The 27156-nt window shown below is 43.5% G+C and overlaps 2 protein-coding genes across 4 annotated transcripts; both read left to right on the top strand.

The window, feature by feature from the left end:
• Nucleotides 1–1479: 1479 nt before the first annotated feature.
• LOC121572305 (splicing factor U2AF 35 kDa subunit) lies at nucleotides 1480–12562 on the top strand. 2 transcript variants are annotated; one of them, XM_041884349.2, is made up of 8 exons: nucleotides 1480–1586; nucleotides 2211–2298; nucleotides 7045–7111; nucleotides 8286–8335; nucleotides 10190–10288; nucleotides 10481–10614; nucleotides 11314–11406; nucleotides 12207–12562. In XM_041884349.2, the coding sequence occupies exons 1-8, from the start codon at nucleotides 1543–1545 to the stop codon at nucleotides 12370–12372; spliced, it is 741 nt and encodes a 246-aa protein (XP_041740283.1). In that variant the 5' UTR covers nucleotides 1480–1542; the 3' UTR covers nucleotides 12373–12562. The 2 variants fall into 2 exon arrangements, with proteins under 2 accessions (XP_041740283.1, XP_041740285.1); XM_041884351.2 differs by lacking the exons at nucleotides 1480–1586; nucleotides 2211–2298 and adding an exon at nucleotides 5872–5895.
• Nucleotides 12563–14447: 1885 nt separating this feature from the next.
• On the top strand, nucleotides 14448–25548 carry cbsa (cystathionine beta-synthase a). Of its 2 annotated transcripts, XM_041884347.2 has the most exons (15): nucleotides 14448–14550; nucleotides 17858–18163; nucleotides 18861–18967; nucleotides 19831–19965; nucleotides 20056–20135; nucleotides 20299–20503; nucleotides 21118–21209; nucleotides 21527–21652; nucleotides 21740–21824; nucleotides 22128–22233; nucleotides 22485–22562; nucleotides 23291–23425; nucleotides 23949–24057; nucleotides 24300–24384; nucleotides 24701–25548. In XM_041884347.2, exons 2-15 carry the CDS (start codon nucleotides 17865–17867, stop codon nucleotides 24826–24828), a joined length of 1770 nt encoding a protein of 589 aa, XP_041740281.2. In that variant the 5' UTR covers nucleotides 14448–14550; nucleotides 17858–17864; the 3' UTR covers nucleotides 24829–25548. The 2 variants fall into 2 exon arrangements, with proteins under 2 accessions (XP_041740281.2, XP_041740282.2); XM_041884348.2 differs by lacking the exons at nucleotides 14448–14550; nucleotides 17858–18163 and adding an exon at nucleotides 18489–18492.
• The last annotated feature ends 1608 nt before the right edge of the window (nucleotides 25549–27156 follow it).

Genomic DNA, 27156 nt, shown 5'->3' with positions numbered 1-27156 from the left:
TTACCTACTCTCTCTTTTGCTCTCTCCCCATGTGCTTCATCCGCTCTCATCTACGAAAATTGACTGTGGTGATCACTATAGATTAGATGAGATTAGATGTATGAGTCACATGCACAGGGTCACAGATGTAATAGCAGGGTACAGTGAAATTCTTCAGCTCCGAGCTCCAACAGGGCTGGTCAAAGAGAAGTAGATAAAACAATAATACAAATAATAAATAATATATACATATTTACAACTGTAACTATTCTAAATATCCATTGGGGGTGGGGGCAGGGTTAACATCAGTTGGGGGGGACACAGGGGTAGCAGGTAGTTGACTAGTGGTCCTTGGGAACAGGCAGGATTTCTTCAGCCTCCTGAGGTTGAAGAGTCGCTGTCGTGCCGCCTTCACCACGGTGTCAGTGTGGTTTGACCATTTTCAGTACCTTGGAGATGTGTACGCCGACGAACTTGACGTTTTTGACTGTCTCAACAGTGGCCCTGTTGCTATAAATCAGCTATGATCATAAATAGATAGATGCAGGATTCGAGACTGGCTGTAAATTAAACATGACCTTGGTTGTTCAGAGATGGTCAGATATATTCTATCTGCGTCACAAAATGGAGAAGTTGTCACTTTCATGTTCCAGCTGGGGCAAGAACAGAGTACAAATGTACATTACAGTAGGCTTTAGTTATACACATTACAGTAGGCTAAAGTTATACACATTACAGTAGGCTAAAATTATGCACATTACAGTAAGCTTAAGTCATAGAATATATGTCAGATCTCTCTGTGTGAACATACACAGATTCTCTAATATAACCCTGCTGTGGCTTTTCTGTGTGGTTGGAGGGTAATATTGAGTCACATGCCAACATTGTGTGGTGGAGTTGTTTTGTCACCTCTACTGTCCTCTCATTGAATGATACTAGGAAGTCTGAAACCCCTTGCCACTAATTTGCATTATGAATGGACATTAGATAATAAAGTAATCTTCTACTTCTTCTTAAAACTTGAAACTTCTTCTTCTTCTTCATTCAGCATAGCATACTTAAGCAATAAGCCCCAAGGGGGTGTGGTATATGACCAATATACAACGGCTAAGGGCTGCTCTTATGTGCTAGGACACAGCCCTTAGCTGTTGTATATTGGCCATATATCACAAACCCATGAGGTGCCTTATTGCTATTATAAACTGGTTACCAACATAAATAGAGCAGTAAAAATAAATATTTAGTCATACCAATGGTATACGGTCTGATATACCACGGCTTTCAGCCAATCGGCATTCAGGGCTCGAACCACCCAGTCTATAAATATATATTTTCTACAGACCCCTAAACAGATGAAAGGGTTAGTTATCATAATCTTTGGCCCTAATCATGACACTAAAATGGATGCAATTGCGCCCCCATGAGAATATTGTGAAGAAAAAAACAGACAAGACAAGAGCGTATGCAAACGACAAAAACGAAGAGCACAACTTTCGTCTCTATCGAAAAAGCGGCAAGCGTTGAATACATGACGTAGAGCACAGTTTAGTTGACAAACCGAAGATGGCGGAGTACCTGGCCTCCATTTTCGGAACAGAGAAAGACAAGTAGGTTATTTCGTCTTTTTGTGAAACTGCTGAAATAATAACGCTAATAAAACGCATATTCGGTAAAACGTGCACGTTTTAACCCAACAAGCTATCAGTTTACTTACAAATACGACTGCTGCTGCACCCGTGGCTTTTCATTCAGACTTGTGTGGCTAGCTAGCTAGCGTAGCTTCCTGACTATACTGTAGGAGGCTAGCTAACTTGCTTGAATGGAGGAGGCGGCTTGGTTTGAAAATGTGGCATGTGCTGCGTCGCGTCAGTATCCCTCCAAATCGGCCAGACTAAGCTAAACCAGTCTTTGTTTTATTGGTGAATCTAGTATCACATGTTTTACAAGTTAGTAGCTAAATAGTTAGCTAGCTAGTTTGTATAACCTCGGTTTAGCTTGCTAAGCTAATCTGCAGCTAACTAGCGTGCTACTGTAGCTAACTAACTCCACCTCTTTAGCATTGCCCCGAGAGACGACTCCAGTGGCTTGGTAGCCTACTGCACAAGCACAACGAATCATGTTTTTGTTTTCCATTGTAGCTAGCTAGATGCAGCAACAAAACTATACAAAGCAAACACTAACATAGCCAGCTATCAACATCTAATTTGTTTATGTTCTTGTCCATATTCAAGGGTCAATTGTTCATTCTACTTTAAAATTGGAGCATGCCGACATGGGGACCGCTGCTCTAGGTTGCACAACAAGCCAACTTTCAGCCAGGTAAGCGTGCTTCTATGTCTTGAATATGATTAGTTAGCTAGGGGTTTATGGTAAGCAATTGCCCAATGTTTGTGTTATAAGCCCACTAGAATTTCAGGACTTTCTTAGGTTTCTTTGTTAGCTAGCTAGCATGACTGATTATACTCACATTTGATTGTTTACTTGTTTGTGTGGAGATATACGTATGGACTTCACCTTGTGTAGGATCAAATAATAATTAATGAAGTACTGAAACTTTGCAGTGTTGTCAATTAGCCCTAATTCCATTCATGTTTGCAATGTTGCTTCCATGTTCCAATGGGCCTACGCACATACTGCAATAACATAATGTGGGCAGATGTATGTAAAGTAGGCCTAAATGTTTGATGCTGTTTCCACTAACCCTGTGTACATTTACATTTCAGATTCCACGATGGGCTTAGCTACAGAAGTGTGTATATAACATTGTTCTGTTGCCTTTCAGAGAACCTGCATTATGATTTATGAGGATAGGGTTGGCAGCATGTCAATGCCTCTCAGTCAATATTTATAATCAGAAGAGAAGCAACTGCTGTTGGTTGGGTGACCACATTGAAAATATCCAAATGCGGGAAAACAGGATGATTTTGCGAGACATTCGTGGGACAGTGTAACCTACATGAATACATGTTTTTTGCAGCTGCACTGAGCTAATTGAAGCACATCAAGCCTACTCTTTTGCCGAGCTCGCACAAAATTTGGTGATGCAGAAAGGAGAGACCGCATGTGTGGCTGTTTTTATGAAAGTCAGGGAATATTTGGCCAAGGAACCATTTCTGGTTCTGAGAATTTAAAACGGTTAGGAAGGAAGACTTTTTTTTAAAAATGGGATTGAGTGAAGTAACAGCAATTACGTTGAATGAGCAACTGAGTATGGAGAGCCTTACAAATTACCTTATCTGTCAGTCTAAAACAGCTATTTACTTACTTTTGTAGCTTTTCATCAGAAGCACACTTTTTGTAAGTAGTTTACTCACTGTCCGCTGCAAATCCCAAAAGGATTTGACATGTGATTGGTTGACTATATGACATTGGCCTGTCTCGTATTGTGCTGTGCAGAATATCAGAGATCCTCAACGATTGTGTTCAACATCACCAGTACCACGTCCTTATAATATATATCTTGTCATAAGCGCAACGGGACTGCAAAAGAGACAGATTGGAATGTAAATTCTCATCAAATGAATAGGAAATCTGACTTAAATATAGACAAATCTACCCTTTTTTGTAAATTAGTGGTGTTTTTATTTTGTTAAAATGCGTGAGTGTCCTGCACAATCCGGGACATGTGGTCACCCTAGCCACTGGTGGGCTAATGCTGATTATGATATGCATGATGCAATGGCAGACGGCACAACCTCAATGGAATGAAGTAGTGTTAGCCTGAATGTTAAATATTTTACTCCAACCTGGTACTTTTGACTATACACACATTCACATGAACATGCAGCCAACCTGCCCCCCTCATTTATAGTGACTGCTTGCCTGGCTCTGGCTCTTTGGTAGACATTCAATAGACACGATGGCAGCTCAATTCCCCTGTCATTGTGCTTCATTGAACAGCTCAGCCAGTTCATATCAAAAGACTTAATCTGACTCAACCCTAGGTCTCCAAACTCAGGATAGTTGCGCTTGGCCCCATGCTGAACCATGAGAAACAAAACAAAGCTTTCTATCAGAAGACTGATTGGATGATCGTCCTCTACCAGAGCATGTGGGCGGAGTTGAGCCGTTCTGTAAATCCTGTTCATGGACTGGTGCTTGCTCAGCACTCCCGCGCTCCATGTCCTTTCCAACCGCTCCGCTAAAAACCGCTCTACGCGCACAGGAGAGAAAAAAACTGTAAGAAGCGCTCATCATTTCAAATAGGCTACATGTCATATTAAACAACATATAAACACTCTAAATAGGTCAGGAGCCAGACAGGGAGCCTAAGAAGGAAATTAATAATTTAAGCTAAATTTCAATTATTTCAAGGCTATAGCGTACAAATAAATACATTGTGAGGCATTTGCGAGTGCGACACACACACATTTTGTTGTATTAAATCAGTATAGTCTATAAATTGCGCATATAGGCTCTGATTTACTTCAAATTAAACACAAATTAAATGAAAAATGCTCAGTGCCTTTTGAATACATTTTTAGAAACAGGAGTTTGGCCAGTCTGTGGCTTTAGGCTCATGTGATGGTGCTCGGAGAGCAGGCCAATGGCGAAGAATACTCTCTCCGCGCTTGCAGAGCCAATGGGGATGCTAAACACCCTTCAGGCCAGGCTTGTCAGGATGCATTTTTTTTGGGGGGGGGGGGTTAGGCCCAAAGGATTTTAGGTCAAATAACCCTATCAAAATGGAAAACTACTTGAAAGAGGTAATATGCCAGGCCTATTGGACCAAAATCAATTATGGCCTAACTTTTAAGAGATCTGATTTTTTGTTTATAAATAGTTTGCTACAATGACACGTTTAGCTAGATACCCACCTCATTCCTTTCTGTTAGCATGTGCACGTAGTAAGTACACCATCATGCTTTCGGGATATGTCTTTTCAGATTCCACAATGATTCTATTTTTTCACATTCATTTTTATTTCCCCACCCCACCCCCTTTTTTTCTCTCCCTGATTTCGTGATGGCGATATTGTCTCATCGCTGCAACTCCCCAACGGGCTCGGTAAAGGCGAAGGTCGAGTCATGCGTCCTCCGAAACATGACCCGCCACACTTCGCAAACACCCGCTCGCTTAACCCGGAAGCCAGCCGCACCAAATGTGTCGGAGGAAACCCAGTTCAACTGATGACCGAAGTCAGCCTGCAGGCGCCCGGCCCGCCACAAGGAGTCGCAAGAGCGCGGTGAGCCAAGTAAAGCCCCTCCGGCCAAACCCTCCCCTAACCCGGACGACTCTGGGCCAATTGTGCGCCGCCATTTGGGACTCCCGGTCACGGATCAAACCCCAGGCTGTAGTGACGCCGCAACACTGCGATGCAGTGCCTTAGACCTGGGAGGCCCCCCACAATGATTCTTTAGTTGTGGACACTACATCACCACACTCCCTCTCTTGTTCTTGTTCCTCTTCATCTTTGTAAGTCACCTTGATTTTTTTAAAAATCAGTTTCTTTATGGAAATATGTAGCGTACTTGATGACAGTAGCTAAAGCAAGGGGCTATAACGGCACACAGGTAAACTATAAATGCATGCTGGGACGGGCATGCCCTGAGCTCGGGAAGTGAGTGCTACTGGAGCGGGCCAGAAGGCCGACGCTCCAGCCTTTGGGAAACTCGCTGCACGCTCCAGTCAAATTGGGTTCGCTCCGCTCACATATTCTGTCCTAATAATAATAATGTCCTCTACCCCAACTTCTCTGAAATACAGCCCATAGATTCTAAGGAGAGATTCGACTCCTACGTCAGTAAACCCAATAGCGTATTTACGTCAATCAGGGAACTAGACTCATTTGGAATCTACAAGAATTCAATTTAATGATTTATCTCTTTTATTCTTGTCATCCCCGGCAGACCATCTTGATTCAAAACATCTACCGTAACCCCCAAAACAGTGCACAGACGGCCGACGCCTCTCGCTGTAAGTCCAAAGATCTGTTAGCCTCGGGTTCAGAAATCCCTCCTCTTCCCCCCCATATGTAGGTCACGTAGCAGCCGAGCTGTGAGGGACTGCCTCAGCACTGTTAGCAGGGAACCCAACATTACAGTACCTCTCTCACACTTCGGCTACTGTAACTGCTCCTCCCAGTCCCCACCCTAAATAGCAAACCATTACTACCAGATAAATAAACAGGATGCTCCTCAATCTGTTTTGTATTGTCAAATATTTCTGTTGCCTCAGTCTCTGCCCTCTCATACGCAATCTCTCAGCCACTCAAAAAAACCACATTCCATTCTTCTATAGGCTATGTTGACCAATTTAAATCCCAAACTACCTTGAGCACAAGTCCTATAATTGGGTAATGCATCTTCTAAGCATTTGGTGAGTGTAGACCTAGTTGTAACCCTCCACTGTGTGAGCAGTACCCAGTGTTGAGCCCTGTCTTACCAGAGCTGATGCCTGTCCTCTCACACAGGTAGGTAGGTATGGCTGTGGACTCTCACAGGATCCTGTCTGTCCCACTGTCCTGTCTGTCTGCCACTGTTCTGTTCTCTTCTGATGACTGACTTTCCAAACAAGGATCCCAGAACTAGCCAAACACCTCCCTCCTTCCTTATTCCAGAGATGGCTTCACATGTGCTTTACTTAGATGGCTTTTGTACTGTAACCTGTTCACAAACAGCTATTTCCTTTGGGAAAATGTATTGAATTGAATTATCAACACATTAACACACAAGTCCTTGCTACCTCTCCAGTAACCCTTGTCAGTAATGTCTCTCTCTCTTTAACTGGCATTACAATGACTAGTTCTGAGTTCCTTGTGATTGCAGCCTCCTGTGACACCCTGGCAGAGACGTCTGTGGTCAGGAGACACACAGTTACCTTCTCTTTCAGCATTTCAGATCACACCATGCACTCTATGGTTCAGAGCAGAGTTCCATAGAGGGGACTAATGAAGCTAGTCATGGCTTCAAATGTGTAAATTGAGAACGTCTTAGCTGACCCTAGTGTGTTCTCTTCAGGGCCTGTTGTAAGGAGCATGATACCTTATCTAATTTAACTTTCTTCCCCCCAAAACCCCAATTTCTGCTTGACCTGTATCACAAAAATGTCCGTTTTGTATTTCAGACCATTGCCCTCTTGAACATTTACCGTAACCCTCAAAACACTGCCCAGTCTGCCGATGGTATACGCTGTAAGTTCCCCCTACGTTTGCAGGGCCCTGCGGCATGGACCGCTCATTATACTATACAGTTATCTGGTGGACACCTTCCTACCTACGCTGCAACAACACCTCCATTATATTATACAGATTTCTGGTGTACACCTTCCTACCTACGCTGCAACAACACCTCCATTCGCCAGGAAACAGCTACAGCTTAGATATTTTTCCTGGAAAACATTTAGTTTTGTTTTTAGTAGCCTAGACCTGAATTGAATTTGCCCACCCAACACCCATATGCTGTTATATTCCTATTAGCTGAACCCATAAATGTACACCGTTTTCCCTGGAGGCCTCACTGTGAACCTGATGTGATGGGCTCAGTGTAGTTGTGTGTGTATAGCCTTCCCCATGACAATAACTATTGCTCATGCGAAATATAAATTATGAAGTAGTATTTTTGTGATGGAGAAGGTCAGACGTCCCTTGATCAATAGCTCTGAAAAGCATACCTTTCCCATAGACCCCCTCTGACTGGCAAGATGTCAGGTATATATTTACCTAGCCTGGGTTCTTATGTCGATTAGTATGAGTAAATGTATCATGCTTGCGTTCAGTTTAATACCAAGACCACAGGCAGGTAGAGATGGGAAGCGGTCCTTTCTTTCAGGTTGTATGTTATGGAAAAACGACTTCTGAAATGCATTGAATGTTTCTATATTTTGCTAGACTTTCAACTTCCTAAATAGACTCTGGTTTTGCATGTATTTCTTGCTCATACTAGCTTCGTTGGCACTCAGTTTCAGCACCAGCCAGCTTCACTGTCAGTGTTCTCAAACGGCGTCATTGGAGCTGGCTTGTGCTGAGACAATGTCATTAAGGTTGTTGTTCCAAAACGTCATCTTAATGTTTATAATAACTAATTGATAAAATAAAAATTACAATTCTAATAGATTACTGGCCAGATTTACTCAGCTGTTGCACCATTGTAATGTTTATCTGGTGATTTCCAAAGGGGATAAAGTAATTGAACATAAAGTTAAAATGATGGCTATAGGACAAATATGAAACAAAGTTAACCTGTACGTTTTGTCTTTATATTCTCGTAAATCGTTGGATTTGAAATTGCACTGATGCAAATGCTTAGTGACTCTGCCACTGCCTCCACATAGCTGTTTTCTCACTGGTTATTTGTTCATGGTTTTAGGTGCCGTCAGCGACGTGGAGATGCAAGAGCACTATGACGAGTTCTTTGAGGTGAGTGACCTCGGCATGGGAGACTTGTGATGTTTCACCTTATCTCTGCTAAACCTGCCTGTTTTGCACGGTATCAACTTCTCCTCTCTCCCATTTACTTTCAAAACAGGGTCAATTTTGCTGTGCCAATATTGGCCCTGTTCAGTGTTCACTGATGTAAAAGGGGCAGTGTTTGTACAGCGGAGGATATGTAGTTGGGTAATAGAAAAGACCCTCAGTGAGACTAAGTCAGCCGTGTAGAAACCATGGGCATGTTCGACATTGCAGCTGACTTTGAAGGCGAGTCGAGACTAACTGATCTACAAATCACCTCGTATCATAAATAACTACTCAATATTATTTGTAGATTAGTCGGTCACAATTTACCCATGATACATCATGGTTTTGATGCTCTCGAACAGGGCCTCTTGTCAGTGCATTATGTCATTGGTTTGACCTGCGGTGATGACCTGTCCTCCTATAGTATTAATAGAATCATGTTGGGGTCGTTTCCAGGGGCAGGTGGTTGTTTACTGCTGCTGCTTAGAATGCCTTTAAAGAAGGTTCTAGACTACTGGGTCTCTAGATACAGTCTAGTGATTAGTGGATCTACACTGACCAAAAATAGAAACGCAACATGTAGTGTTGGTCCCATGTTTCATGAGCTGAAATAATAGATCCCAGAAATTTTACATGCGCACAAAAATATTATTTATCTCATTTTGTGGTCAAATTTGTTTATATCCCTGTTAGTGAGCATTTCTCCTTTGCCAATATATTCCATCCACCTGACAGGTGTGGGATATCAAGAAGCTGATTAAACAGCATGATCATTACACAGGTGCACCTTGTGCTAGGGACAATAAAAGGCCACTTTTAAAATGTGCAGTTTTGTCACACAACACAATTCCACAGATATCTCAAGTTTTGAGGGAGCGTGCAATTGGCATGCTGACTGCAGGAATGTCCACCAGAACTGTTGCCAGAGAATTGAATGTTAATTTCTCTCATAAGCCACCTCCAATGTCGTTTTAGAGAATTTGGCAGTACATCCAACCGGCCTCACAACCGCAGACCACGTGTATAGCGTTGTGTGGGCGAGAGGTTTGCTGATGTCAACAGAGTGCCCCATGGTGTGGGCAGGCATAAGCTACGGCCAACAAACACAATTGCATTTTATCAATGGCAATTTGAATGCACAGCGATACCGTGACGAGATCCATTGTCGTGCCATTCATCCGCCACATGATAATGCACGGCCCCATGTCGCAAGGATCTGTACACAATTCCTGGAAGCTGAAAATGTCCCAGTTGTTCCATGGCCTGCAAACTCACCAGACATGTCACCCATTTGAGCATGTTTGGGATGCTCTGGATCGACGTGTACGACAGCAAGTTCCAGTTCCCGCCAATATCCAGCAACTTCGCACAGCCATTGAAGAGGAGTGGAACAACATTCCTCAGGCCACAATCAACAACCTGATCAACCCTATGCGAAGGAGATGTGGCGCTGCATGAGGCAAATGGTGGTCACACCAGATACTGACTGGTTTTCTGATCCACGCCCCTACCTTTTTATTTAAGGTATCTGTTACCAACTGATACATATCTGTATTCCCAGTTGTGAAGTCCATAGATTAGGGCCTAATTAATTTCAATGACTGGTTTCCTTATGTGAACTGTAGCTCAGTAAAGTCTTTGAAATTGTTGCATGTTGCGTTTATATTTTTGTTCAGTATAGTTATTAGTGGATCTAGTGATTTTAGTGGATCTTTAAATAAAGTCTGGACTAGTGGGTCTCCATGGTGCTGCTTTACTCATCAATCAGTGAAAGTTTTGTCACCTATGATCCTTCCCCATCTTCTGGTCCTACAGGAGGTCTTCACAGAGATGGAGGAGAAGTACGGAGAGGTGGAGGAGATGAACGTGTGTGACAACCTCGGAGACCATCTGGTCGGCAACGTCTATGTGAAGGTGAGGGTCAGAGATCCCATGTCAGCCGTGTTAAATTCTCCCTGCATCCGTCCTCAGTGTGTTGTGTTAATCTGTCTGGAGAAACAGGAAAACGTCCCCTTTTTATAGTAGCTGATCTTTATGGTCAGTCGACCTTCATCAGAGCATGAATCTGTCTAAATGGCCTCTTTCTCTCCCTCTGTGTGTGTGTAGTTCCGGCGGGAAGAGGATGCAGAGAAAGCGGTGATGGACCTGAACAACCGCTGGTTCAACGGTCAGCCTGTCCACTCAGAGCTCTCCCCGGTCACTGACTTTAGGGAAGCCTGCTGTCGGCAGTATGAGATGGGGTCAGTGTCAATCTCTCTTTCTGATTGATATATCTATACACCACTGTGTCTGCGACCAACAACAATAACCAGGAACATAGTGATCTGTTTGCCTTGTTTCAGCACTGCATTCCACCATATTCTTACTCCAGACTATAAACCAGGGGTGTAATCAGTAGTCCTAAAACTTTTTTCAACGTAAACCATTTACACCAAACGGAAAATGTTTTACACCGAAAACGAGAGTTTCTATTGGACAAATTCAGATAGATCCCTCCCTGTTTCTTTCAGTTTGCTTCCATTTAGTTCCGTCTGGTTCCTAGTGAATACACACCTGGGCAAAGCTTAAGTTTCCACCTCTTATCCAACAGGAAGAATGTAGGCCCGTTTCCCTGCAGCATATAACTCAGGCTGTCTGAAATGGCACCCTATTCCCTATGGGCCCTGGTCAAAAGTAGTGCACTATGTAGGGAATAGGGTGCCATTTGGGACGTAACCTCAAGTGTTTTTCCATTGGAACTACCCATCGTTTGCTTAGGCTACAGTTGAACTGTTTGGCTAACTCCAGCAGGAGAGATGCATGTAGCTAGCTAGGCCTCTGCTTTTGGAGTGCAGGGTGGTAAACGTGCTACTCAGTGGATACAGGTGGTGATTGGTAAAGCTTTTCACACACACACACACAGAAACAGTTTTAACCCCCTGATTGCCTTCCATCCACAGAGAGTGCACCAGAGGAGGCTTCTGTAACTTCATGCACCTGAAACCCATCTCCAGGGAACTCCGCCGGGACCTGTATGGACGCCGTAGAAAAGGGTATGACACATTCTAGGGAATGTTTGTATTCCAGGAAGACCTTGTTCTGTGTCACTGTCAACTTTTGACTGTTTGAGATTGAATGGTGAAGCATCCAAGACCATACTTGGCAGTGGTGTAAAGTACTTAAGTAAAAATACTTGAAAGTACTACTTAAGTAGTTTTTGGGGGGTATCTGTACTTTACTTTTTATATTTTTGACTAATTTTACTTCACTACATTCCTAAAAAAAAGTATGTACTTTTTACTCCATACATTTTCCCTGACACCCAAAAGTACTCGTTACATTTTAAACGCTTAGCAGGACAGGAAAATGGCCTAATTCACGCACTTAAAGAGAATCCCTGGTCATCCCTACTGCATCTGATCTGGCAGACTAACTAAATACATGCTTTGTTTGTAAATTATGTGTGAGTATTGCAGTGTGCTATTCGTAAATTTAAAAAAACAAGAAAATCGTGCCGTCTGGTTTGCTTAATATAAGGAATTTTAAATGATTTTTACTTTTGATACTTAATTATATTTTAGCAATTACATTTACTTTTGATACTTACGTTTATTTAAAACCAAATACTTTTTGACTTTTACTCAAGTAGGATTTTACTGGGTGACTACCTTCAATCATTTTCTATTACGGTATCTTTACTTTTACTCAAGTATGATGATTGGGTACTTTTCCACCGCTGGTATTTGGGTAGTTGACTAATGTAAAAGCCTCCTTTGTTTTTATATTCTCTAGGCTGGTTAAGTCATGTGCTGGCGTTATGTGGTTCAAGCATTTTTTATTTCTCCCTTTCTAGCAAAGGGGGAGGAGGAGGAGGAGGAGGACACCGCTCTCGCTCGCGATCCCGGGAAAGGCGTTCTCGCTCCCGGGACCGTGGCCGTGGTGGCGATGGCGGCAGAGGGGGCGGACGGGACCGCGAGAAACGGAGGTCCAGGGACCGGGAACGTTCTGGAAGATTTTAAGATGAGCCAAGACCTAATTATCCCCCTCTTCCACCCCTTGTCCCCCCCCCCTCATCCTACCTCCCCCCCCCCGTGATGAAAAATGTGACATGTTGGAATCGTCGTTAATTTCTTTTTTCTTTTATCCCTTTTTTTAAAGACACAAATACAAGCTTGCGTTGCTTTCTCAATAAAACAGACTTTGTAGTGATTCTCTGCTGTGTCCTCTATCATTGCTGCAGTTGTCGGTGTTGGGAGTTACAATCTAGCAGGGAGAAGACTGGGTGAAAGGGTTTACACTACAGCGGAGGCCAGGGCTCTCCAACCCTGTTCCTGGAGCGATACCCTCCTGTAGGTTTTTTGCTCCAACTCCAGTTGTAACTAACAGCTTATCAACCAGCTAATTATTAGAATCAGGTGTGCTAGATTAGGGTTGGAGTGAAAACCTACAAGACAGTAGGTCTCCAGGAACATGGTTGGATTGGATTGGAGAGCCCTGGCATAGGCAATGAGTTTAAGAAATCCCTCTGTATTTACAACACGTTTGAATGTAATGTATGCAGGGTTTCCGAAGGTCGGTCCTGGGGCCCCCTCTGGGTGCATGTTTTGGTTTTTACCCTAGCACTACACAGCTGATTCAAATAACCATCTCATCAAGCTTTGATTATTTGAATCAGCTGTGTAGCTAGGGCAAAAACCAAAATGTGCAACAGAGTTTTGCAGAGTTCCCTGTTGTTTTGATCGCAGCATTTGAACTCTGAAAAATACGAAGTCAAATCATAACGTCATTCGGACCTCTAGAAAAGGGCCGATCTCCAGAGTTGGATGATCGTTTTTTTCTGAGTTCCCAGTTGTTTTGAATGCACTGAAGTCGGAGATGTCCAAGTTCCCAGTTATTTTGAACGCACCAATAGTTACCAGTGCGTCATGAGTTGTATAGTTCAAATCAAATTGTATTGGCCACATGCGCCGAACACAACAGGTGCAGACATTACAGTGAAATGCTTACGGTACTTACAGCCCTTAACCAACAGTGCATTTATTTTTTAATAAAAAAGTAAAATAAAACGACAGCAAAAAAGTGTTGAGAAAAAAAAGAGCAGAAGTAAAATAAAATAACAGTAGGGAGGCTATATATACAGAGGGGTACCGGTGCAGAGTCAATGTGCGGGGGCACCGGCTAGTTGAGGTGGTTGTAGTAATATGTACATGTGGGTAGAGTTAAAGTGACTATGCATAAATAATTAAGAGTAGCAGCAGCGTAAAAAGATGGGGTGGGAGGGCAGTGCAAATAGTCCGGGTAGCCATGATTAGCTGTTCAGGAGTCTTATGGCTTGGGGGTAGAAACTGTTAAGAAGCCTTTTGGACCTAGACTTGGCGCTCCGGTACTGCTTGCCGTGCAGTAGCAGAGAGAACAGTCTATGACTAGGGTGGCTGTAGGCTTTCACAATTTTGAGGGCCTTCCTCTGACACCGCCTGGTATAGAGGCGTTCAAAACAACTGGGAACTCGGGGAAAAAACGAGCTCGGACTGGGAACTTGAGCCTCTTTCTAGATCTCTGAGCTGACGATCACCGACGTCATGATTTGACCTAGTATTTTTCCGAGTACGGAAGCGTTCTGACCATGTCCCCAAAGGAACCCAACCGGATTATGTCTAATGGTTACGCAGGTGAACACTCCATTTAAATTACCATGGGCAACTATGACATGCCCAGATCACCAGTTGGAAAAATACAAAGTCCTCACAATGAATAGTAACATTTACAAAAAAACATATTTACGACCATAAACCATACGTGAAAGGCACATTAATGCATTGAATGTCACATGTGATGCGCGAGTTGCGTATAGGCTCCGATGTTTCTGAAAATAACATTTGAAAAGGTTCTCCACTTTTTGGAAATTAATATGAATAGATCCCTGATAGACTTCCAACCGTTTCCCAATGTACTAATAACTTGTTTTCCCCAACGTTTCCCCAAATCGGCATCTCTGATTGGAGGAGGGGCAGAAATAGACTCCCTCGCTGCAGCCAATCAAAGTGCGCCCTAAACATGCATTCTTCCCCAACGATTGGCCAAGCTCCTCGCCTTGGAAGTGCTCTTTAATATCGCACTGTTCTAAAAGTCTCTTTCTATCGCCGGTGCCGGTGGACGATTCTTTACCTCTCCAGATTCCCAGATCATCAGATACATAGGTAAGTTGAAACTGGTCGACCACGTGCAAGATGATGTTAGTGCTATTTTGGAAGCACGTTTCTTTTATGATGCCCTGTTTCATTCATCGAAATATAGTCCTGTCTCCTTGTATATATTTTTTTTATAATTATGGTGTTCCTACCTACTGAGTCATGGCAATCAAAATAATAGTATGAGGTGGGTACTACAATGACAGTTCGTATTTTTAACAAGCACGTGGTTTATTTCCGGGGCCCAGAAACCTCCGAACATGGCTAGAAGGGATCCAACGTTTGTCAAATTAACGTCAGATTTCAGTTTTCGTAGGAGAAGTAGAGTACATTTCAAAAATCTTATTTTGACCCACCATATGGGACTATATGTGAACTGAGTACATGATTGCTCTGTGTTGAGAAATAAATGTTATCGGTAGAAAAAACAGTATTGAATGAATTGACCTGTGAATCATTCATCACATGGCACATTTATTGTTGTCTCTTTCTGTTCTGGTGACTGAGGGCTGCAGGTAATGAATTTGAGCTGCACCTATACAGTTCATTTTGCCCCCCCCACAATTTGCCATGATTGAGTGCACTCTTGTGCCATGGCCCTGATAGTGGACTAAACCAAGCATATGTTTCTAGTATGGCCCTAAAAAGACAGTGCTCAATAATGCCTGTCAGAACTATTCAGAGGCAAAGCCATCAAGCCCATAGCAGGCTAAACTCCATGGGAAGGACGTTTCTGACGTCTCCACCAGAGTGGAGCAAAGACCAGTCTTTGTGGAATTTAGCTCCGACTACATTGATTCGCCTAAGGTGAAGTCTGTGGTTGTATTTGATGAAAGTTTTATTGAAAAAGTATGGATTAAAGCAAACAAACAAAGGCACGCAATTACAAAGGACAAACATAGGTACAAGGTAGGCGTTTACCATGTTTTAAAGTACTGACCTTCAGTGAATAATGTAGTCGATGCTAGATTCCACAAAGTCTGGTCTCTGCTCCGCTCCGTTGGTGGAGTCATCAGAAACGTCCTTTGCCATGGAGTTTAGTCCGCTATGGGCTTGATGGCTTTGCCTCTGAATAGTTATGAAAGGCATTATTGGGCACTGTCTTTTTAGGGCAGTTTTATTTATTATTATAGGGTTGTAAATACTGTCCTGTTTGATTATACATCATTGCACACTATCTTTTAATTCCACTACTTTTGGGAGTTCTGAAAGGAGAATTTTTAATTTTTTAATCATACTTCTTGCGTTGCACCACTGTTTGTTGTCGAACTGATGCTAAAAAGTATTGAGAGTATCTGTTGAGAGAAATCTCCAAAGGCAGTTTGTCTCATGTAGTAATAACACTGTTACCACCGGTTTGTTGGGTCTGAAGGGTGTCTGCTCCACTTGTTTGGTTACACACCCTAGGCAAGCTGTGACGCAACACAACACCTCTGACCATTTCAGCCTCACTGCCACTCAGTGAACCTGTCTGCAAGGGGGATCAGATTGCAAATGAACCCACCCAAGGAACACTCAACCCTCTGCTCCCATATCTGCCATAGCAGTAGTAGACCTACGCTTTAACAGAAGTAGCTAGACCTGTAGTAGTAGTCCCATTAAGAAATGCACTGGCTCAGAAAGGAACGTTTCCTTTGGTCTCTCTCCGTCTCCCACCGTACCTTGTTTTCCTAAGGACACAATGCTCTCCTGTGGGTTTATTGTGTGCTGGTCATTTGGTGTCAAGCCACTCAGGCGAGGTTTGTGTCTTCAGCGCGGTTCAGAAAGAGGTCCATTTGAACAGCTGCTTGGAAGTGTACACTGCATATTAGTATTAGACTGGGGTAACCAAATGGACTGAACTCTCTGTCTGGGAATCCAAATAATTAGTCCCATTTTAATAGGTTAGGGACAGTACGTTGTCTTGTTAATACGTTAGGGACAGTATGTTGTCTTGTTAATACGTTAAGGGTAGTACGTTGTCTTGTTAATACGTTAGGGACAGTACGTTGTCTTGTTAATACGTTAGGGACAGTACGTTGTCTTGTTAATACGTTAGGGACAGTACGTTGTCTTGTTAATACTTTAGGGACAGTACGTTGTCTTGTTAATACGTTAAGGGTAGTACGTTGTCTTGTTAATACGTTAGGGACAGTACGTTGTCTTGTTAATACGTTAGGGACAGTATGTTGTCTTGTTAATACTTTAGGGACAGTACGTTGTCTTGTTAATACTTTAGGGACAGTACGTTGTCTTGTTAATACGTTAGGGACAGTACGTTGTCTTGTTAATACTTTAGGGACAGTACGTTGTCTTGTTAATACTTTAGGGACAGTACGTTGTCTTGTTAATACGTTAGGGACAGTACGTTGTCTTGTTAATACGTTAGGGACAGTACGTTGTCTTGTTAATACGTTAGGGACAGTACGTTGTCTTGTTAATACGTTAGGGACAGTACGTTGTCTTGTTAATACGTTAGGGACAGTACGTTGTCTTGTTAATAGGTTAGGAACAGTACGTTGTCTTGTTAATACGTTAGGGACAGTACGTTGTCTTGTTAATACTTTAGGGACAGTACGTTGTCTTGTTAATAGGTTAGGGACAGTACGTTGTCTTGTTAATACGTTAGGGACAGTACGTTGTCTTCTATAACCTTGGGTCTTTAGGTTATACAAATTAGCTGGGCACACACGATTACCTCGTTAATGATGAGCCTTTCTTGACAAGGGACATTTCTTTCAATCATTGTAGCGCTTCACGCCTAGCCACTCAGGTGTAGGAGCCAATTTAGCAATTGGCCTTTCGCATATTCAAAGTGAATGTTTTTTTTTAATTGACCTGAGGAAGTTCACTAACTTAAACGTCAAACGTGTTGAGGTACTGCGTCTGCCTGAGTAATTTGTAACTGAACTGTGGGGCTCGCAGTACCACTCTTAAGAGGGACATGCAGCATGCCATGCATGGTGGTGTCAGGTGTGTGTGCACCTCTCTTGGGGGTCAAACGTTTTTAAAATTGTTTTGGTGTACATTTCTTTTCAGGAATATTCTTTAATGTCTTCCTGACTGTAATTTGTCAGAAGTCGTCAGTCTGTCCAGCAGTGTGTAATAGGAGACGGACAGACAGACAGCACCTCCTCGAATCCCACAAACATTCTGAAGACTGGCCTTTTGCTGCTCCTTCCCCTCTAACCACAGATACAGGGTCAGATCAGTTATCCTCCCACTAACCGGTTACAATTAGGACTGGGGTAAGGGGAATCTGATCCTAGATCTGTGCTTAAGAGCAGGACGGAGCCCATGTGCCATTTACTAGCCCATGTGCCATTTACCTTCCCAGGTGAGACATGCCTGCGGTCCCCTCCCTTAAAGACAGCAGCGTCCTGGGCCCTATCGGCACTGTGTGCCCACACGCTGCCAGGCTACGCTTCAGCAACGGGGATGCCAACGGATCCGCCAAGATCCAGGAAGGGCCTTTACAACTCCCAACCAAGGGGGGCGTCAGAGACAAGCTAGAGGTGGAGGACATGGCTGGAACCATCCAGGCGGTGGGGGAGAGGAAGTGGATCCGTCCCGACCTGCCCAGCCGGTGCACCTGGAGACTGGGGGGCAACCATGCCGACTCCCCTCACACCCACCCTCAACAGTAAGACTGGTAACCCTAACCCTCAACAGTAAGACTGGTAATCCTAACCCTCAACAGTAAGACTGGTAATCCTAACCCTCAACAGTAAGACTGGTAACCCTAACCCTCAACAGTAAGACTGGTAACCCTAACCCTCAACAGTAAGACTGGTAACCCTAACCCTCAACAGTAAGACTGGTAAAACCTCAACAGTAAGACTGGTAACCTAACCTCAACAGTAAGACTGGTAACCCTAACCCTCAACAGTAAGACTGGTAATCCTAACCCTCAACAGTAAGACTGGTAACCCTAACCCTCAACAGTAAGACTGGTAACCCTAACCCTCAACAGTAAGACTGGTAATCCTAACCCTCAACAGTAAGACTGGTAACCCTAACCCTCAACAGTAAGACTGGTAACCCTAACCCTCAACAGTAAGACTGGTAATCCTAACCCTCAACAGTAAGACTGGTAATCCTAACCCTCAACAGTAAGACTGGTAACCCTAACCCTCAACAGTAAGACTGGTAACCCTAACCCTCAACAGTAAGACTGGTAATCCTTTGTTATTCCTTCCACCTGCCTCCTCCTTCTCTACTGATTTCCACTTTGTTCACCTGTCCATCTTTTAGTCAGATTCCATCAATGTTGTATGAGCATTGAGCATTCATCAACTTCAATGAGTTAGTCAGCTAAACTCCCTCCCTCCTCCCTCCAGGACCAAAGCCCCTAAAATCCTTACCAACATCCTCCAGAGGATCGGTGACACCCCGCTGGTGCGCATGAACAAGATCCCCAAGACCTTCGGCCTCAAGTGTGAAATCTGTGAGTTGATCAGGGTGTCTTTTCTCAGAACCCTTTTGGGATGAATGGAGAAACCTTAACTTGCTACATGGGTGGAAATGTTTCCCACGCAATGTTTCAGCCTCGTGTGGGCACTTTTCTCACGGAGAGTTACCCATTTATCCGTGCCACCATGATAAAACCTATCCTTCACCCATTTATCCTTGAACTTTGCATTATCTGCCAATTAGACATAGTCCAGAGAATACTGTTGAAACAGGAGAGGGGGCCTTCACGGCGCTCTTCCCCCTCAACGTCTCTTTCTGTTCAGACATACATATAACACAGGCAGTCAAACCCTTTTTGATTGGTCGGCTTAAGAAGTCATGTGAATTGGATTTACTTTGGGGCGTCTGGACCTTTTTTGGGGGGGGGGGTTTCAGCTGACTACTTTGTAGAATCCTTCATGCTTGACTCCATAATCCCATTTGGGATTTGTTGCCAGTTATATTGTATCCAATGTAACAGTTTAATTCTATTGTTGGCTTAGGACTTTAGCACAGCAATGAATGACCCCACTTGTGCTTCATACATTTTATAGTGTAAGCTTATAATAAATGTCTGAGCATACTGTATATTACACAATGGGTCAGATGCATACGTAAAAGTAAAATTCTTCCAGATACTGTGAGCTGAGTTTGATTTAGTTTGCCTGGTACAATGGAACCAATGGAGTAGCTCCAAAAGTGCAAACTCTAAACTAAATGAAATGAACATGTTTGACCCAGGTCTGGTTACATTATCAGATATTTTCAGACAAGGTGGCGTTTTAATTCAGAATTTAAAAACATTTGAATCTGTGTGTGATAATCCAGTGTGTATCATTCTGTTTTGCCTCTGTGCAGTGGCCAAGTGTGAGTACTTCAACGCGGGCGGCAGTGTGAAAGATAGGATCAGTCTGCGTATGGTGGAGGATGCAGAGAGAGCAGGACATCTGAAACCAGGAGACACCATCATAGAGCCCACCTCAGGGAATACAGGTAACTGTGTGGGTGTGCTACATCTCAGTAAATGATTAGGGATGTGTCTCTCTAGTAGTAGATTCACTGAATAATGTGTGTGTGAGACAGGTATCGGTCTGGCCCTGGCTGCAGCTGTGAAGGGTTACCGCTGTATCATTGTCATGCCTGAGAAGATGAGCATGGAGAAGGTAAGCCCCTCCATTTACATTATGGAACTGAAGATCATTTAGGACTTCTGTATGCCTGCCTCATCAATCTCCTCTCTGGGAATTTCACAGGACCTATTTGATTGTGAAGTTTGCACATATGATAATGAAAACGCTGCCTGTCTGTGTGTTTGCGTGCGTCCAGGTGGACATTTTGAGAGCCCTGGGCGCAGAGATCGTCCGTACGCCCACCAGCGCTCGCTTCGATTCCCCAGAGTCTCACGTGGGCGTGGCCTGGCGTCTGAAGAATGAGATCCCCAACTCTCACATCCTGGACCAGTACCGTAACCCTAGTAACCCCCTGGCCCACTATGACACCACAGCAGAGGAGATACTGGAGCAGTGTGACGGTGAGACAGACTTCCTGTCAGATCCCTCCCTCTGTTCTGTCTTTCCTTCTCTCTAGTCTTACTGGCTCTCTCGCTCTCGCTCTTAAAAAATACTGTGATTGAAGAAAAATAGTGCAGAGATTAAGCTATTTAGAAATGTAAGTAAATTATTTCTACACACTTTCTACCTGGTTTAGGTTCAGAATGGAGTAGTTTTTTTCTCCAAAAAAATAAATAAATAATATATTAGACACATTTTTATTTGACTCCGACACCTACGACCCATTCAAAACCTTGTCGCCACCCACTAGTTGAGAATCGTTGTCATACAAGTGTGTGTGTCTGAATAAGGTTTAACTCATGGTTTTGGTCAGTAGCAAAGCGTTGTCTGAATAAGGTTTAACTCATGGTTTTGGTCAGTAGCAAAGCGTTGTCTGAATAAGGTTTAACTCATGGTTTTGGTCAATAGCAATGCGTTGTCTGAATAAGGTTTAACTCATGGTTTTGGTCAATAGCAACGCGTTGTCTGAGCAGTTGTGTTGGCTTGTAGCCCTCATTGATACACTGTTAATTTACATGATTTGTCTCCATCTTTATGAGCTAACCTGACACCCTCCTCATCTGTGACCTGGCAGGTAAAGTGGACATGCTGGTGGCAGGCGCGGGCACAGGCGGCACCATCACTGGCATTGCCCGCAAACTGAAGGAGAGGTGCCCCGACATCAAGGTGAGTGAGCTCTGGGTGTCCACCTGGGAGCATTTCCCTCCCCAGGTGTCATCTGACTAGGGTTGGGAGCATTTCAATTGAAATTCCTATTCAAGTATGGAAAGATCCATACAAATAGAATCAGTCTCAACTTGGATCTTCAAATTCACTACTTCAACACGACTGAATAGAAATGGTTCTGGTTCTGATCAGAGGCTATGGCAGTCCTTACTGGGTGTTAACGTGTTAACTTGTGTGTGTGTGGTGTGGTTCTGTGTGGTTCGGTCTGGTGTGGTTCTGTCTGGTGTGGTGTGGTTCTGTCTGGTTTGTGTGGTCAGATCATCGGTGTGGACCCTGAAGGCTCCATCCTGGCTGAACCAGAGGAGCTGAACAAGACCGACAAGACCCAGTACGAGGTGGAGGGCATCGGATACGACTTCATCCCCACTGTACTGGACAGATCAGTGAGTCAGATGGACACACACACACTCGTATACATACATACACACACACTCACATACACTACCTCACCAGTGTGTGTTAACCTGTAGGTGGTGGATAGCTGGTACAAGTCTAACGATGAGGAGTCCTTCAACATGTCCCGTATGCTGGTCAGAGATGAGGGCTTGCTGTGTGGTACGTTCGTCACCTTTTAGTCTCTCTGTCATTCATCTCACTGTCACCAGTGTCGACTCTATGGACATGTTGCAGGTCATCCTTATTGCACATACCCACATCAAAGGAATGTGGTTAAAGAGGCATTCAATACTTATCCAGACACTGGGATATCTGATCATCTGCACATTCCCACTTCAATAAAACCACCTGGAACGCTGCCTATGTCATAGTTTTGATTTGTGGGTTGACCTGGCCACGAGTCATCATGCCAACGTGTGCCCAGTGTTCACCAGTGTGCCCGTCTCTTGACCCCTGTGCCAGGTGGCAGCTCGGGCACGGCCATGGCAGCGGCGGTGAGGGTGGCCAAGGACCTGAAGGAGGGCCAGCGGTGTGTGGTCATCCTGCCAGACTCCATCCGCAACTACATGTGAGGAACCAGGGTCTAGACCATCATTAAATATACTGTTATACTTGACTATAATATACTGTAGTTCTATAGTGAATCTAATGATCTGTCAGCGTTTAGCTTAGCCTGACCCCTTGTGGCCATGTCTGAATATTGCAGCTGTTGCCTCATGCAGGCGTCACTGATTCATGATCCCCTCTTTAATCTGAACCATTAACAGAGCTGTTCCCAGTGGATGAAGTAACCAACAACAACTCTTCTCTTTTTTTCAGGACCAAGTTCCTGAGTGACAAGTGGATGTTCCAGAAAGGCTTCCTGAAGGAGTCAGACATCATGGTGAACAAACCCTGGTGGGTCTGTGGGTCTGAATAAACCCTGGTGGGTCTGAATAAACCCTGGTGGGTCTGTGTCTCTGAACAAACCCTGGTGGGTCTGGGTCTCTGAATAACCCCTGGTTGGTCTGTGGGTCTGAATAAACCCTGGGGGGTCTGGGTCTCTGAATAACCCCTGGTGGGTCTGGGTCTCTGAATAACCCCTGGTGGGTCTGAATAAACCCTGGTGGGTCTGAATAAACCCTGGTGGGTCTGTGGGTCTGAATAACCCCTGGTGGGTCTGTGTCTCTGAACATGTCTTCATCTAGTGATCCATTGTCTATTTGTTTGTAGTTTTCTCTTAAAGGTGCAATATGTAGCTCTGTGGGCGACCTGACCAAACTCACATAGAAATGGGAGTTATAGATCTGTCATTCTAATTGGAAGCAAGTCTAAGAAGCAGTAGATCTGTTCTAAGTGCTCCATTTCTGTGCTTCCTTCTGTGCAGTTTTGCGTTTTTTTTACTTTCGGTTTTGTACTACAGCTGAAAATACAATATATTTTGTTAATTGAAAATAGATTTCACAGAGGTTTAGATGGTACAATGATTTTCAACATTGCTTGTTTTGTCACAAACTGATATCAGGCGTAAATTGTAGAGTTTTAGCAACCAGGCGATGGCGGGGCGATTTCTGCATATTGTGCCTGTATTTTGTTTTTATTTCTATAATTGGTTGTCTCTCTCTCTCTCTGCCCCCCACCCCCAGGTGGTGGAACCTCAAGCTGCAGGGGTTGAACCTCTCTGCCCCTCTGACCGTCCTGCCCACGGTCAGCTGTCAGAAGACCATCAAGATCCTGAAGGAGAAAGGCTTTGACCAGGCCCCTGTAGTGGACGAGGCTGGGTGGGTGTCCTCCTGCACTCCTTCACTGTCTCATCTCCCTGCCTCTTTCATTCACAGTGGTCGCATCCCAAAATGGAGCCCTATTCCCTTCATAGTGCACTAATGTTGACCGTGTAGGGAATAGGGTTCCATTTGGGATGCGTCCATTATCTTTGTGCTGCTTACCAGTTCATGGTGAAGAAATTCAATTATTGTAGAGAATTTGAAGATAACTTCCTTTTGACATAACCCTGGAATTCAATTCATTTACTATTATTGATTTCTAAATGTTGTAAACCCATGTTTCACTTCTGGACACTCAAAACTGTAACTAGGCCACTCAGGAACTTTCAATGTTGTCTTGGTAAGCAACTCCAGTGTAGATCTGGCCTTGTGTTTTAGGTTATTGACCTGCTGAAAGGTGATATTTGTCTTGCGGTGTCTGTTGGAAAGCAGACTGATGACCATCTGATTCAAGTCAACTGTTCTGGTGACATAATCCATGGGTAGTGTTGTTCTGCTGCTAAAATAACTGTGTGTGTAGGCTGATCCTAGGAATGGTTACTCTGGGGAACATGCTGGCCTCAGTGCTGGCTGGGAAGGTCAAACCCTCAGACCCGGTCAACAAGGTGATCTACAACCAGTTCAAACAGGTCAGTCACACACACGTGTTCGCAAGCATACACTTTTTCTGTAAGTAGTGCAAATAGGGCTCTCGCGCACACACACACACACACACACACTGTAACCACCAATGTTTGTTTATATGATGAAACAGTCCTCTCTATCTCACGTCTCATCCTATTCTCAGATCCGTCTGACTGATAACCTTCACATCTCATCCTATTCTCAGATCCGTCTGACTGATAACCGTCACGTCTCATTCTATTCTCAGATCCGTCTGACTGATAACCTGGGGAAGCTCTCTCGCATCCTGGAGACGGACCATTTTGCCCTGGTGGTACACGAACAGATCCAATGTAAGTCTTTCTGCCTGCTATAATGGTAGAGAACATGTTGCGATAAGAGGAGTGAAGGTTCATTGACATGTCCTTTTCTGAGGGCAGTAACAAGGTGGTAAGGTGGCTGGTCTGAACCCATTTTTAAACCAACCTGGTTTAATGTCTGCTCTGTGCATGTGACTGGTATATGTGCCAGTCTCAAAGTCCTCAGTTATTAGGTCCCAACATTGATTTGGGCCTGCAACCAACCATAGTCCCACCCTCCCCTGGTCCAATGATAGCTATAGGAGGGAGCTAATGCCACACTCTACCCTTCCCTGTCTTCTGCTCTCAGACTTGACGGACGGCTCCCCCAGCATGAAGCAGATGGTGTTTGGTGTGGTGACAGCCATCGACCTGCTCAACTTCGTCACGGCCAGGGAGAAGAGGGAGAGGTCCTTCTCTGAGTGCAGTGACCTGTGACCGTGTCCCTGTGACGGCTGGGTCATGCGCGCACACACACCTCGTGTACACACACATTAGAACACATTAATTTACACATACAGCTCACAAACATACTTGGTGATATGAATGACAATACAAAAGAATATGAGGTCTTATGAACATGTTTGGTGGACAAACTGTTGTTGCTGCTTTCTCATTACATTTACGTCATTTAGCAGACTCTCTTATCCAGAGCCACTTACAGTAGAGAGTGCATACATTTTCATAGTCCCCCCCCCGGTACTGGTCCCCCGTGGGAATCGAACCCACAACCCTAGTGTTGAAAGCTCCATGCATTCATATAAAAGTTACATTTTTGCTAGCTTGATCATAGAATGTAAAATGTTGACACTGCCTACAGAGGAAATGGCCATGTTGCTCTGTAATGTTAATTTAAATGATCAGACTGTACCCCCTTCCATGTACTGAAACAATAATTGTGAAACCAATCTTTACTGAAAAAAAACTGTTGTAATTGTGAAAACATCGATCAACGTATTTCAACACTATGCATAATCAACATTATTGCATAATGACGCAACACTGCACAATTACAAAGGTTTGGGAAACAGACCTGTGTGTGTGTAGATGTTTATTTAAATGTCCAATGCAGCTGTTTTTATGATTTCATGTTCTGGGTAACAACTAAGTATCTTACTGTGATTTGTTTTCAATTAAAACATGATCAATAAGAAACAAGTAGCTTCTTGGCAAAGAGCAGTTTCTCAAACAAGACTGTTGCTAGGACTGACTGGGAGTGGTCTGGGTGTGGAGGGGAAAACTGCAAACTAGCTGTTATTGGAAGAGAGGTTTGGTCTGTTAACTAATTTACCGCCTGACGATGTCACCAGGCAGGCCAAAACTACATCCCACCAAAACAGGCTGGAATTTCAGGCGCTCTTTTCAAACATCTCTTAAACTAAAAGGGCATTATAATTTCCACAATTTACATTTTAGTCATTTAGCAGACGCTCTTATCCAGAGCAATTTACAGTAGAGTGCATACTTTTTCAATCAATCAAATGTATTTATAAAGCCCTTTTTACATTTGCAGATGTCACAAAGTCCTTATACAAAAACCCCAAAGAGCAAGCAATGCAGAAGCACGGTGTCTAGGAAAGATTCCCTAGAAAGGCTGGAATCTATGAAGGTACCAGGCCTCTTCTGGCTGTGCCTGATGGAGATTATAAGAGTACATGGCCATTAAGGCTATTGTACTGGTCCCCCTTGGGAATCAAACCAACAACCCTGGCATTTCAGGCGCCATGCTCTACCAACTGAGCCACACGGGACTGCAATTTCACAGTATTATTCCAACCTTATAGTGTGAAAAACAAATTGTGTGTATATATATATATATATATATATATATAAATGAAATGAAAAACACTTTCTGCAAATTCAGTATTTCCTGTGTTTTGTATCATATTGTACAACAGCTGATGAAACTAACACTGTAAAAGTGTGAAGAAATTTGATCAGTGTTATTTACTGATAGTTGCTGGTTGAAAATGCAATCTACACAGGACCTTCTAATCAGCAGGTTTGCGTGGGCGGGAGTTTCGACGTTCCATGGTGACATCATCATGCGATAAATGTGTTAATAGACCAATAGCAAAGAGTTCCAAACCTCTCTGCCAATAACAGCTAGTTTTCAGTTTTCCCCTCCCCTCTCCTAGCAAAATTCTTCGGAGAAAGTTTTTTGCTAAAAAGCTATTTTTGTCAATTTTAATGGAAATCTATTACGGTATGGTACTTAATTGTTACCCAGAAATGATTTGAAATGTATATAAAAACAGCTGCATTGGGCCTTAAAACGTTATCTTGTTGCTTTATCCCTGTGCAACCTTCCTATGTCTGCAATGCTGATGTCAAACTGCTTTTTAAATCGCTGAGTTGGCCATTTAAAACTACGTATACACATATTCATTGTACCGTACTCTTCAACGTCATACTTAAATGAAAAATTTGAGGTTTTGTTCTGGAATGGTCAAATATGTTTAGCTAATAGCTACCAAAATAGCCTTTTTGACAAGATCATATGAAATGAAATAGTATGATTGATATGCATTCGGAAAGTATTCAGACCCCTTGACTTTTTCCACATTTTGTTATGTTACAGCCTTATTCTAAAATGTATTCAATTGTATTTTTCCTCATCAATCTACACAATACCCCATAATGGCAAAGCAAAAACAGGTTTTTAGAAATGTATGCAAATTTACATTTTTTACAACTGAAATATCACAGTTACATAAGAATTCAGACCCTTTACTCAGTACTTTGTTGAAGCACCTTTGGCAGCGA

This window comes from Coregonus clupeaformis, chromosome 30 (assembly GCF_020615455.1).
Source record: "Coregonus clupeaformis isolate EN_2021a chromosome 30, ASM2061545v1, whole genome shotgun sequence".
NCBI lineage: Eukaryota > Metazoa > Chordata > Actinopteri > Salmoniformes > Salmonidae > Coregonus > Coregonus clupeaformis.
Note: the sequence above shows the minus strand (reverse complement) of the source record. Positions and strands in the feature narration are given on the sequence as shown.

Coding starts and splice junctions, on each gene's coding strand:
- LOC121572305 (XM_041884349.2), top strand. CDS start 1,543: ATGGCGGAGTACCTGGCCTCCATTTTCGGAACAGAGAAAGACAA. Junction 8,336..10,189: donor ACTATGACGAGTTCTTTGAG/GTGAGTGACCTC, acceptor CTGGTCCTACAG/GAGGTCTTCACAGAGATGGA. Junction 10,615..11,313: donor TGTCGGCAGTATGAGATGGG/GTCAGTGTCAAT, acceptor TTCCATCCACAG/AGAGTGCACCAGAGGAGGCT.
- cbsa (XM_041884347.2), top strand. CDS start 17,865: ATGCCTGCGGTCCCCTCCCTTAAAGACAGCAGCGTCCTGGGCCCTATC. Junction 22,563..23,290: donor ATCATGGTGAACAAACCCTG/GTGGGTCTGTGG, acceptor CCCCACCCCCAG/GTGGTGGAACCTCAAGCTGC. Junction 23,426..23,948: donor CCTGTAGTGGACGAGGCTGG/GTGGGTGTCCTC, acceptor CTGTGTGTGTAG/GCTGATCCTAGGAATGGTTA.